Source organism: Somniosus microcephalus, chromosome 18 (genome assembly GCF_052327205.1).
Source record: "Somniosus microcephalus isolate GS21.2 chromosome 18, FLI_Smic_1.0, whole genome shotgun sequence".
NCBI lineage: Eukaryota > Metazoa > Chordata > Chondrichthyes > Squaliformes > Somniosidae > Somniosus > Somniosus microcephalus.
This window is the reverse complement of record NC_141004.1, coordinates 83,615,470-83,628,216: the sequence shown is the minus strand read 5'-3', so window position 1 is coordinate 83,628,216 and position 12,747 is coordinate 83,615,470. Positions and strand designations below refer to the sequence as shown.

Here is a 12,747-nt window from a genome sequence, read left to right as displayed (position 1 = left end):
GTACTGCTGTCTGGCTTTGGGACACTGCTGTGGTAGTTGGGCCGTTGTTGGGCTGTGGCTGGGGTGGCACGGTGCTATGGGGCTGTCCTACCGTGTCCCAGGTTGTCGTTCCCCGCGGCGTCCACGGTGTAGAGGAGTAGGCATCCATGCCCCGGAAGGCTGCGTCCAGCGTTAGTGCGATTTCGGAGGCTTTGTCGAGGGTGAGGTCACGCTGCTCCAGCAGTCGCTGTCGGGTGTAGTTGGACCTGTGGCCCGCTACGAAGGCATCCCGGATCAGTTCCTCCGTGTACTTAGCGGGCGTTACCGCCTTACACCCACAGGCCCGGCCAAGCACGGACAGTGCTTGGAGGTATTCCTCAGTCGATTCCCTAGGTTGTTGCTTGCGACTCCCCAGGTGCCTGGCGTATACTTCGTTCACAGGGCGCGTGTACTGGGTCTTGAGGAGCTGGAGGGCGGCTGTGTACGAGGTCGCGTCCCGGATGACTGAGTACACTCGGTGGTTCACCTTGGAGATCAGGACAGACAGTTTGTCCGCATCCGTTACGACCGCAGTGGAGGCAGTCAGGAATGTCTCGAAGCACGTGAGCAAACTTGTTGGAAGCGTCCGCTTCCCGACTGTCCAGGTCCAGGCATGCTGGTGTGAGGATCTTCTCCATTATAAAAATTTAGTTAATAAAATTGATGCGCCATCAATTACTCAAAAGACTGAGGTTAAGCGAGTAACAACCAGGCTTTTATTAACTAAAGAATGAAGGTCTAGTCTCGAGTGGTCGACCCGTCCAGAATACTAAGGGACTGGGAGGTAGTCACTTATATACCTGGAATAGTGGGAGGAGTCAGCCGAGGCATGTCCAGACCTGTACCTAGTGGAATACACATACACATACAGACAGGTATACAGTGGTTTACCACACTATTACATTGCTCCCTCTCCAGTCCTCCAGCACACATCCACTCTTAGTATAACCCTGAACTATAACTTCTCAGGCCGCCGCTGGTTCTCCCCCATTTCCCTTCAGATCCTCGGACATATCCCATCAGACCCCGGCACCTTGTCCTCCTTTAGCTTAAACTTCTCAAATACTTTCCTTTTATTTATTATTATATCTCTCATCTCGTTTTTCACAAATTCAGGATTTACCTCCTCCCTCCCAAATATCCTTCTCCTTCGTAAATGTTGATGCAAAGTATTTGTTAAAAATCCCCAGGCAATTTCTGCTTATCCTCTACTAACTCACTATCCTTTCCTCACCAGGTCCCTGGTACTTAAGCTGTGAGGTGCACGCGAAGAGGCTGTAAAGGGATAAAGACCGGTAAAGTGACCGATGGAATATAAGGGCAGCATGGTGGCATAGTGGTTAGCACTGTTGCCTCACAGCGCCAGGGACCCGGGTTCGAATCCGACCTCGGGCGACTGTCTGTGTGGAGTTTGCACATTCTCCCCATGTTTGCGTGGGTTTTCTCCGGGTGCTCCGGTTTCCTCCCACAGTCCAAAGATGTGCGGGTTAGGTTGGTTGGCTATGATAAATTGACCCTTAGTGTTAGGGGGATTAAATACATGGGGTTACAGGGATAGGGTGGGATATGTGTTGGTGTAGGGGTTACGGGGATCGGGTGGGATATGTGTCTGTGCAGGCTCGATGGGCCGAAATGGCCTCTATCTGCACTGTGGGGTTTCTGTGATTTCTGTAATGTGGGGAAGTGTGAAATTATCCACTTTGGTGGGAAGAATGGAAAATCAGAATATTTTTTAAAAGGTGAGACACAAATAGACATTGGTGTTCAGAGGGATTTGGAGGTCCGAGTACACGAATCACAGAAAGTTAACATGCAACAAGCAATTAGGAAGGCAAATTGTATGCTAGCCCTTATTGCAAGGGGGTTGGATTACAAGAGTAAGGAAGTCTTGCTGCAATGATATAGGTGAGACCATACATGGAGTACGGTGTCCAGTTTTGGCCTCGTTGCCTTGGAGAGCGTGCACCGTAGGTTCACTAGATTGATTCCGAGGGTGAGAGGGCTGTCCTATGAGGAAAGATCGAGTAGAATGGGCTGATATTCTCTGGAGTTTAGAAGAATGAGAAGTGATCTCGTTGAAACGTATAAAATTCTTAGAGCGGCGGCGGACCCGAGTGGAGCGGGCGACGGAGCGACTATAAAAGCGACCCCGAGGACCAGGTAGGCCCCAGAGCGGCGGCGGACCTGAGTGGAGCGGGCGGCGGCAGCGGAGCGACTATAAAAGTGACCCTGAGGACCAGGTAGGCCCCAGAGCGGTGGCGGACCTGAGTGGAGCGGGCGGCGGCAGCGGAGCGACTATAAAAGTGACCGAGGACCAGGTAGGCCCCAGAGCGGCGGCGGACCTGAGTGGAGCGGGCGGCGGCAGCGGACCGACTATAAAAGTGACCGAGGACCAGGTAGGCCCCAGAGCGGCGGCGGACCCGAGTGGAGCGGGTGGCGGCGGCGCGACTATAAAAGCGACCCCGAGGACCAGGTAGACCCAGAGCGGCGGCGGCGCGACTATAAAAGTGACCCCGAGGACCAGGTAGGCCCCAGAGCGGCGGCGGACCTGAGTGGAGTGGGCGGCGGCGGCGGAGCGACTATAAAAGTGACCCCGAGGACCAGGTAGGCCCCAGAGCGGCGGCGGACCTGAGTGGAGCGGGCGGCGGCGGCACAACTATAAAAGTGACCCCGAGGACCAGGTAGGCCCCAGAGCGGCGGCGGACCTGAGTGGAGCGGGCGGCGGCAGCGGAGCGACTATAAAAGTGACCCTGAGGACCAGGTAGGCCCCAGAGCGGCGGCGGACCTGAGTGGAGCGGGTGGCGGCGGCGCGACTATAAAAGTGACCCTGAGGACCAGGTAGACCCAGAGCGGCGGCGGAGCGACTATAAAAGTGACCGAGGACCAGGTAGGCCCCAGAGCGGCGGCGGACCCGAGTGGAGCGGGCGGCGGAGCGACTATAAAAGCGACCCCGAGGACCAGGTAGACCCCAGAGCGGCGGCGGCGGAGCGACTATAAAAGCGACCCCGAGGACCAGGTAGACCCCAGAGCGGCGGCGGTGACGGCGCGTTTACCAATCTCAGAGCTCCGAGTGCGGGAAAGAGAAGTAAAAAGTAATTCAAGTGTGACGTCACCAGAAAGCAGGTAAGTGATTGGTTGGTGAGTATTTTCTCTCTTTCTCCTTTTTTACAAGCTTAAATTCTGCGGTTTATATTTTCTAGGGTCTCTGTGGTGTAGTGGGGACAGTTGGTAAATAAGCGCCCTAGAGTATATCTTTAATTGGTGGTATTGAATTAATTTAAATTAATTAAAGGATAAGTCATGTCAGGACAGCCCAGTCCCGTGTTATGCTCCACCTGCGCTATGTGGGAATTCAGGGACACTGCCGGTGTCCCTGACGACCATGTGTGCCGGAAATGTATCCAGCTGCAGCTTCTAGCAGACCGCACTGAGGCGCTGGAGCTGCGGATGGATGAGTCTTGGAGCATTCACGATGCTGAGAGGGTCGTGGATAACACGTTTAGTGAGTTGGTCACACCGCAGGTAAGGGCTGCACAGGCAGAAGGGAAATGGGTGACCATCAGGCGAAGCAATAGAAGCAGGCAGGTAGTGCAGGGGACCCCTGTGGCCATCCCCCTCTCAAACAGGTATACCGATTTGGATACTATTGAGGGGGATGACTTACCAGGGGAAGGCAGCAGCAGCCAACTTCCTGGCACCGGGGGTGCTTCTGCTGCTCAGGAAGGGAGGAAAAAGAGTGGGAGAGCAATAGTGATAGGGGATTCTATCGTAAGGGGAACAGATAGGCGTTTCTGTGGCCATAGACGTGACTCCAGGATGGTTTGTTGCCTCCCTGGTGCCAGGGTCAAGGATGTCACTGAACGTCTGCAGGGCATTCTGAAGGGGGAGGGTGAACAGTCAGAGGTCGTGGTTCACATTGGGACCAATGACATGAGTAGGAAGAGGGATGAGGTCCTGCAGCAAGAATTTAGGGAGCTAGGTAGCAGATTAAAGAGCAGGACCTCAAAGGTTGTAATCTCTGGATTACTCCCGGTGCCACGTGCTAGTGAGTATAGGAATAGGAGGATAGAGCAGATGAATGCGTGGCTAAAGAGTTGGTGCAGGAGGGAAGGCTTTAGTTTCCTGAATCACTGGGTCTGCTTCTGGGGAAGGTGGGACTTGTACAAGTCGGACGGGTTGCACCTGAACCAGAACAGGACAAATATCCTTGCGGGGAGGTTTGCTAGCACTGTTGGGGGGGGGGGGGGGGGGGTTAAACTAACTTGGCAGGGGGGTGGGATACAGAGTGGAGCTATAATAGGGGGTGATGTACAGCCAAATATAGAGGAAAAAACAAGTCAGCTTGGAAGGCAGAGCAAATATGTAATGGCACAAGGGAGTAGGGCAAGGCTGGATGGCATTTATTTTAATGCAAGGAGTCTTGCGAATAAGGTAGATGAACTGAAGGTGTTGATGAACACATGGGAGTACGATATTGTTGCTATCACGGAGACATGGTTGAGGGAGGGGCAAGACTGGCAGCTCAATATTCCGGGGTATAGAATCTTCAGGCAAGACAGAGGGGGGAGGGTAAAAGAGGAGGGGGTGTTGCAATATTAATTAAGGAGACAATTACTGCTGTAAGGAGGGATGATATATTAACAGGTTCCTCTAATGAGGCCATATGGGTAGAACTTAAAAACAAAAAGGGGGCAAGCACTTTGCTGGGAGTGTACTATAGGCCCCCTAACAGTCAGGGGGAGATAGAGGAACAGATATGTCGGCAAATCTCAGAGAAATGTGCAAATAATAGGGTAATAATAGTGGGGGATTTCAACTTCCCCAATGTTAACTGGGATAGTCAGAGTGTGAAAGGCTTAGAGGGTGCAGAATTCTTAAAGTGCATCCAGGAGAGCTTTTTGAGCCAGCATGTAGAAAGTCCTACAAGAGAGGGGGTGGTACTGGACCTAATTCTAGGGAACGTGGCCGGGCAAGTGGTAGAAGTGTTAGTAGGTGAGCACTTTGGTGACAGTGACCATAATTCGGTGAGATTTAAGGTAGTCATGGAAAAGGACAGAGATGGACCGGAAACAAAGGTTCTAAATTGGGGGAAGGCCGATTTTAATATGATAAGGCAGGATCTGGCCAATGTGGACTGGGATCAGCTACTTGAAGGAAAATCCACATCGGAGCAATGGGAGTCTTTCTGAAAGGAAATTGAGAGAGTACAATGGCAACATGTTCCCGTAAAGGTCAAGGGTGGGACCAACAAGCCCAGGGAACCTTGGATGTCAAGGGATATACGAGAATGGATTAGGAAAAAAAGGAGGGCTTTTGGCAGATACAAAGGACTAAAGACAGAGGAAGCCCTAGAGGAGTATAAAAAGTGCAGGGGGATACTTAAAAAAATTAGGAGAGCGAGGAGGGGCCATGAAATAACACTGGCGAGCAAAATAAAAGGAAAATCCAAAGGTGTTTTATAAGTATATTAAGGGCAAGAGGATAACTAGGGAAAGAGTAGGTCCCATTAGGGACCAAAGTGGCAATCTGTGTGTAGAGCCAGAAGATGTAGGTGGGGTTTTTAATTAATTTTTTGCATCTGTGTTCACTATGGAGAAGGACGATGCAGACATAGAAATCGGGCAAGGGGACTGTGATATACTTGAACATATTAGCATCGAGAGGGAGGAGGTACTGGCGGTTTTAGCGGGCTTAAATGTGGATAAATCTCCAGGCCTGGACGAGATGTATCCCAGGCTGCTGTGTGAGGCAAAGGAGGAGATTGCAGGGGCCCTGACACAAATTTTCAGAACCTCTCTGGCCACAGGGGATGTGCCAGAGGACTGGAGAACAGCTAACGTAGTACCATTATTCAAGAAGGGTAGTAGGGATAAACCAGGGAATTACAGGCCAGTGAGCCTAACATGAGTGGTAGGGAAATTATTGGAAAAAATTCTGAGGGACAGAATTAGTCTCCACTTGGAGAGGCAAGGATTAATCAGGGATAATCAGCATGGGTTTGTCAAGAGAAGATCATGTCTGACCAATTTGATTGAATTTTTCGAGGGGGTGACTAGGTGTGTGGATGAGGGTAGTGCAGTGGATGTGGTATACATGGATTTCAGTAAGGCTTTCGATAAAGTCCCACATAGGAGACTGATCAAGAAGGTAAGAGCCCATGGGATCCAGGGTGCCTTGGCACATTGGATCCAAAACTGGCTTAGTGGCAGAAGGCAGAGGGTGATGGTCGAAGGTTATTTTTGTGACTGGAAGCCTGTGTCCAGTGGGGTACCGCAGGGATCAGTGCTGGGTCCCTTGCTGTTTGTGGTCTACATTAATGATTTGGATGTGAATGTAAAAGGTATGATCAGTAAGTTCGCAGATGACACGAAAATTGGTGGGGTGGTAAATAGCGAGGAGGGTAGCCTCAGTCTGCAGGACGATATAGATGGGTTGGTCAGATGGGCAGAACACTGGCAAATGGAATTTAACCCTGAAAAGTGTGAGGTGATGCATTTTGGAGGGACTAACAAGGCAAGGGAATACACAATGAATGGAAAGACAGAGGATCAGAGGGACCTTGGTGTGCATGTACATAGATCCCTGAAGGCAGCAGAACAGGTGGATAAGGTGGTTAAAAAGGCACATGGGATACTTATATTCTATGCCTCGGCTAATGAAGGCAAGAGCAGGGAGGTTATGATGGAGCTGCACAAAACACTGGTTAGGCCACAGCTGGAATACTGTGTGCAGTTCTGGTCGCCACACTATAGGAAGGATGTGATTGCTTTGGAGAGGGTGCAGAGAAGATTCACCAGGATGTTACCTGGGCTGGAGCGCTTCAGCTATGAAGGAAGACTGGAGAGGCTGGGGTTGTTTTCCTTGGAGCAGAGAAGGCTGAGGGGGGACCTGATTGAGGTGTACAAAATTATGAAGGGCATAGATAGGGTAGATAGAAAGGAACTTTTTCCCTTAGTAGAGGGGTCAATAACAAGGGGGCATAGATTCAAGGTAAGGGGCAGGAGATTTGGAGGGGATTTGAGGAAGAACTTTTTCACCCAGAGGGTGGTTGGAATCTGGAACTCACTGCCTGAAAGGGTGGTAGAGGCAGGAACCCTCACAACATTCAAGAAGCATTTGGATGAGCACTTGAAATGCCATAGCATACAAGGCTACGGACCGAGTGCTGGAAAATGGGATTAGAATAGACAGGGCCTGATGGCCGGCGCGGACGCGATGGGCCGAAGGGCCTCTTTCTGTGCTGAATAACTCTATGGCTCGGCAGGGTAGATGCTGAGAGGCTGTTTCCCCTGGCTGCAGAGTCGAGAACTAGGGGGCACAGTCTCAGGGTAAGGGGTCGGCCATTGAAGACCAAGGTGAGAAATGTCTTTACCCAGAGGGCTGTGGATGCTGAGTCGGAGTATATTCAAGACGGAGAGCGATAGATTTTTGGGCACTAAGGGAATCACGGGATATGGGGATAGGGTGGGAAAGTGATGCAGAATATCAGCCATAATCTTATTGGATGGCGGAGCAGGCTCGATGGGCTGTATGGCCGACTCCTGCTACTATTTCCTATGTTCATATGTCCAACCTCACATTTAATGATTTGTTTTTTTACTGAAATATTTGTCGAATACTTTTGACATTCTCCCCTCATACTCCCTTTTGCTTTCCTTGTTCTTCTATTAACCTACTTTCTTATTTTCTCTCACTCTCCTGTTTAAATCATACCGATAGCCTCCATATGCCCTCTTCAGAAATTACAGAAATCACAGAAACCACACAGTGCAGATAGAGGCCATTTCGGCCCATCGAGCCTGCACCGACACATATCCCACCCGATCCCCGTAACCCCTACACCAACACATATCCCACCCTATCCCCGTAACCCCACGTATTTAATCCCCCTAACACTAAGGGTCAATTTATCATAGCCAATCAACCTAACCCGCACATCTTTGGACTGTGGGAGGAAACCGGAGCACCCGGAGTAAACCCACGCAAACACGGGGAGAATGTGCAAACTCCACACAGACAGTCGCCCGAGGCCGGATTCGAACCCGGGTCCCTGGCGCTGTGAGGCAACAGTGCTAACCACTATGCCACCGTGCAAACTTAGTTTGTTTCTAGGGTTGCAAAGGGGTGGAAAGTTTCCGGTAAATTTCCGGAAATTTTCCACGGGAAGTTTAGCTTGGGAATTTTGCCCAAAAAAGCACATGCTAGCATAATATTGTTTTTTTTGTATTTCTTTTTTTCCCCCACAGGTCCTCTCTTAAAATTACTAACAGAGATGGAATCTTAATTATTAAGGAATTTCTTTATCAATATATGTTTATCTTCTTACTTGGCTTGTTTTAATAATTACAAGTTTTGTGTGTGACTGTGAACAAATGTGTCCTGATTGGTTGGATGAGCGATTAACTCCCTCTATTTGTAATATTTGCGTATCGAATTGTGATTGGCCTGCAGGCATCTGTAAGACTGCTATAGTTTTTTTAAGATCCAGGTTAGGGGTCCTGAGGGAAGTCATTTTGTTTTCTGCTGATGTTGTGATGATGCAGTAAGTAAATCAGACTTTATACCAAATAAACCAGTTACTTGTTGAACTCTGTTGTCCTTCAATTTAAAATATACAAAATAATACACTATTGGTGATGTAGCGTCGTGTGTGTACAGGTCATGCTTCCATCACATGGAGCATCAGCAAAAATGTACTCACCCTGTTGCAATCGTGCTGATCGACCGCAGTTCGACACAGAGATGAATGCCCTTTATTTCTCTGCATAGAACAATGCCACGTTTACCGTCGGATGTGTGGAAGCATTTTACCCCAGGCATTAAAGATGGAAAGACTGTGTACATGGAGTCATAGAGTTATACAGCACGGATAGAGGCCCTTCGGCCCATCGTGTCCGCGCCGGCCATCAAACCCTGTCTGATCTAATCCCATATTCCAGCATTTGGTCCGTAGCCTTGTATGCTATGGCATTTCAAGTGCTCATCCAAATGCTTCTTAAATGTTGTGAGGGTTCCTGCTTCCACAACCCTTTCAGGCAGTGAGTTCCAGACTCCAACCACCCTCTGGGTGAAAAAGTTCTTTCTCAAATCCCCTCTAAACCTCCCGCCCTTTACCTTGAATCTATGCCCCCTAGTTATTGACCCCTCTACTAAGGGAAAAAGCTCCTCAGCATCCATCCTATCTATGCCCCTCATAATTTTGTACACCTCAATCATGTCCCCCCTCAGCCTCCTCTGCTCCAAGGAAAACAAACCCAATCTGCCCAGTTTCTCTTCATAGCTGAAGCGCTCCAGCCCCGGTAACATCCTGGTGAACCTCCTCTGCACCCTCTCCAACGCGATCACATCTTTCTACATGTGCAAACACTGTAGAAAGCCATATGTAAAGAATGCCACAAAGATGCAGCAGCATTTATCCAAATGCAACAACTTCACTCATATTACGTCTATTGGGTGCGCAGCTCATGGGCTTAACCTGCTCCTCAAGGACATCATGGGTTTGAGAACCATGGAAGCACTGTACAAGAGAGCCAAGCAAGTTGTTAAGTATGTCAGGGGAAAACAGGTAGGCCTAGAAATTGGGTTCTGGTCTTGCCAGGGCTGTAGCGCCAGAAAGTTTGCGCCAGCGGTAATGCGGCAGTGCCCGACGAAAATTCGGGTGCGCCGGGCCCAGACGGCGGCGGGCGCTAAAACCCTCCTTTAGCGCCTCAAAACGGGCGTGAACTTGGGTTTCCCGGCGCTAATCCCCCGCTGCGGCACCCGATGCGGTGCGGCAGGCGGGGGAACTGCAGGCCTCCTCCTCCTGTTAAGGAGGAGCTGCCTGCAGCCGACAACTGTCCGGCGGATTGACCCGACATCTGAGCCCGGCACCTCGGGGAAGTGCCGGGCTCGCATGAGACACTGATCAGGGCCGCGGGGGGGGGAATGCAGGAGTCCGGGAAGGGAGGTGCGGGCAGGCGGCCGCCGGGAACGCGGCCGGCCGCCGTGCCACCTTTATGCGCCGGCGCACACTGGGGGAAGACTCTGTTGCCAGAGTCTTAGTTGCGCCTGCCACGGGCGAGGCGGGCGCAACTGAATTTCGGCTTGGGGCCGGGTTACCACGGCAACCGGGACGCTGCGCACACCGATGACGTCATCGGTGCCGGCACAGCGCTACCGGTCTACCGCCGCGGAAGGGCCCCAGGCAATTTAGGAACCGGCACCAATTGCAGCGCTAGGCCCTCTAGCGCCGCAAAATCGGCGCTAAGGGCACTGAATTTCTAGGCCGTAGTTGCAGCAACCTACAACTCCAAGCAAATGACAAAGAACAAGAACACCACACTGAAGCTGCCCAACAACACTAGATGGGGTGGTGTTGTCATAATGTACAACAGCCTTCTGGAGGGTAAGGAGTCGCTGCAAGAAATGGCAATATCCCAGTCTGGGGATATGGAAACCACCATCAAGAAAATACTGCTGGATGATGTGTTTTGGGAGAGTGGTTAGCAGCCTTAAACTACTCTCACCAGTAGCATCTGCAATTGCTCAGATTGAAGGAGATGACGCTGTCTTGTCAGATGTTCTCAGGCTTTTTACTGATTTAAAAGAACAAATCAGCATTGTCCTACCCACATCCCTGCTGCTCAAAGCAGAGGAGAAGGCAATTGTTCAATTCATACAGACGCATCAAGAATTTTGTGTCAAGCCGATTCATGCTGCAGCATACATGCTGGACCCAAAGCATGTTGGGAGACCAATACTTTCTGGAGAACAGATCAACAGCGCTTAGTGTGATTTCTACCCTCTCACACCATCTCAATCTGAATGTGGGCAAAGTTCTGGGAAGTCTGGCAAAGTTCTCTACCAAGCAAGGTCTTTGGAATGGGGATGGGATGTGGGAATCATGCAAGCATATCAGTGCACATACCTGGTGGAAGGGACTTTGTGCATCTGAGGCCCTGTCACCTATTGCATCGGTGATACTCCAAATCCCACCTTCATCAGCGGCCTCTGAACGAAACTGGTCACTTTTTGGGAATACGCATACAAAGGTGCACAACAGGCTGACTAACAAGAGAGTGGAGAAACTGGTGGCTCTCCGGGCGAACCTACAACTTATTGAGCCAGATACAGAAGTGTCCACCACACAGCTAGACACTGACACAGAGGAGGAAATGGACACGTCAGAGCCAGAGTCAGAGAATCAGGAGGAGCAATGAGGAGTGGAAGACTCAGAAGACTCATGAGTAGAAGACTCAAAGGGACAAAATAAGGACAAATTACAGGCTAAATAAGCTGACGCTCTTTTTATTTTATTTTAGATGGGTCTTTTTTGTGGGGGTTCAATAAAGTTCAAAATTATAACCTAAATAAAGTTTTGAAAGCCTGTTTTTATTTGTATGGAACAGTATGTCTATTTTGACGACAAAGATAATATAAGGGTCAGAAACAAAAACCATCAGTGTGCAAAAAAACTCTAAATTCCCATAAATTCCCGAAAATTCCCATGGAAAGTTTCCTCTTAAAAATTCCCAGAATTTTGCAACCCTATTTGTTTCTAACCACTATTTATCCATGGCACACTGAAGTCGTCTCCTTTTTAAAAAGGTAAATATTTATTCCACACCTTTGTAATCTCCTGTTTAAAAATATCCCATTGTTGATCTACAATTCTGTGCGCCAATTTCTATTTCCATCTCATGTCAGCCAGTTCACTCTTTCTAAAACCTGCCCTAATCCAATCTGGTGCCTGTGTTTACTCCCCTTTCAATTTGAACCTTGACTCAAATCATACTATGGTGCACACCCATAGGAACAGAAGGGGGCCGTTCAGCCCCTTGAGCCTGTTCCACTATTCAATTGTGAGGGTGCTGGGTTACCAGCAGTAGAGATAGTCAGTAATAGGGTGTTACTTCAAAAAGGTTAATTCAACTTGAGAGATTCATATTAAAAACCCAAACATCAATGTACATCAGTGCCAGACAACAGGCAAAGGAATCGGGCAAGGCCTCGTTTTCTTTTTTTGGGGGTGGGGAGGGAGCGAGGAGACAGGGCTGGATGGAGTAGGAGAAAGCACACGCTGGTTTTTGGTGCGAGGTAAATGGGCTGATGACAACACCCTTGTTTTCAGTCTGCAGACAGACATGAAGTAAGTACACAAAGATCCCCCTGTGCTACATGCTTACCTCATTTCTCTCTCTTCATGCTGTGCGATCAGATTACTGTAGAAGTTTTCAAGGGTAACCTTTGTAATGGTGACCCGCTCCTTTGTGTGATTGCTCATGGTGGGGTATGAGGTCGTCTGCCCGGTCATCGCCATGGTTACCTGCAGAGGGGGGGAAAAACCCGACATAAATGTGCCAATATCCTTCTCTCTAACTTTTCCCAAACTTTGTGTGGGGATATATTTGAACTCTGATGCCAGTTATTAATCAGCGGTGACGGTTCAATTCACTCCGAGTACACAAGCTTTATCTTCACATTTACATCCACCCCCTCAGTGAGCAGCCAGGGGGTTCTACCAGCGCAGTTCCCGTGGGGTGTCTCTGGTACAGGACCGGTCCCCTGGGAACCGTCCCTCCCTCAGTTACAGTGCCGATCCACAGGGGTCTCCCCCCACTTCGAGGTGCAAGAAAGCTCGGGACCCCTTCCCGTCAACTGACCCCACAGCATTAAGACCATAATGAGGAGAACACGCTCAAAGATCACAAGTTAAGTCCTCGACAACCATTCACCTCGTGCCCCAGCAGA

The 12,747-nt window shown here is 49.9% G+C and overlaps 1 protein-coding gene across 6 annotated transcripts in view; it reads right to left on the bottom strand.

Annotated features, from left to right (window-relative positions):
• Positions 1-12,747, bottom strand: part of LOC147105419 (serine/threonine-protein kinase 38) — a 175,617-nt gene that overhangs the window by 84,240 nt on the left and 78,630 nt on the right. For all 6 annotated transcript variants that reach the window (XM_086011719.1, XM_086011717.1, XM_086011718.1 and 3 more), the window contains one exon: positions 12,183-12,322. In XM_086011719.1, coding sequence (XP_085867845.1) covers positions 12,183-12,316 — 134 coding nt within the window. In that variant the 5' untranslated portion in view covers positions 12,317-12,322. The remainder of the gene's footprint in view (positions 1-12,182; positions 12,323-12,747) is intronic.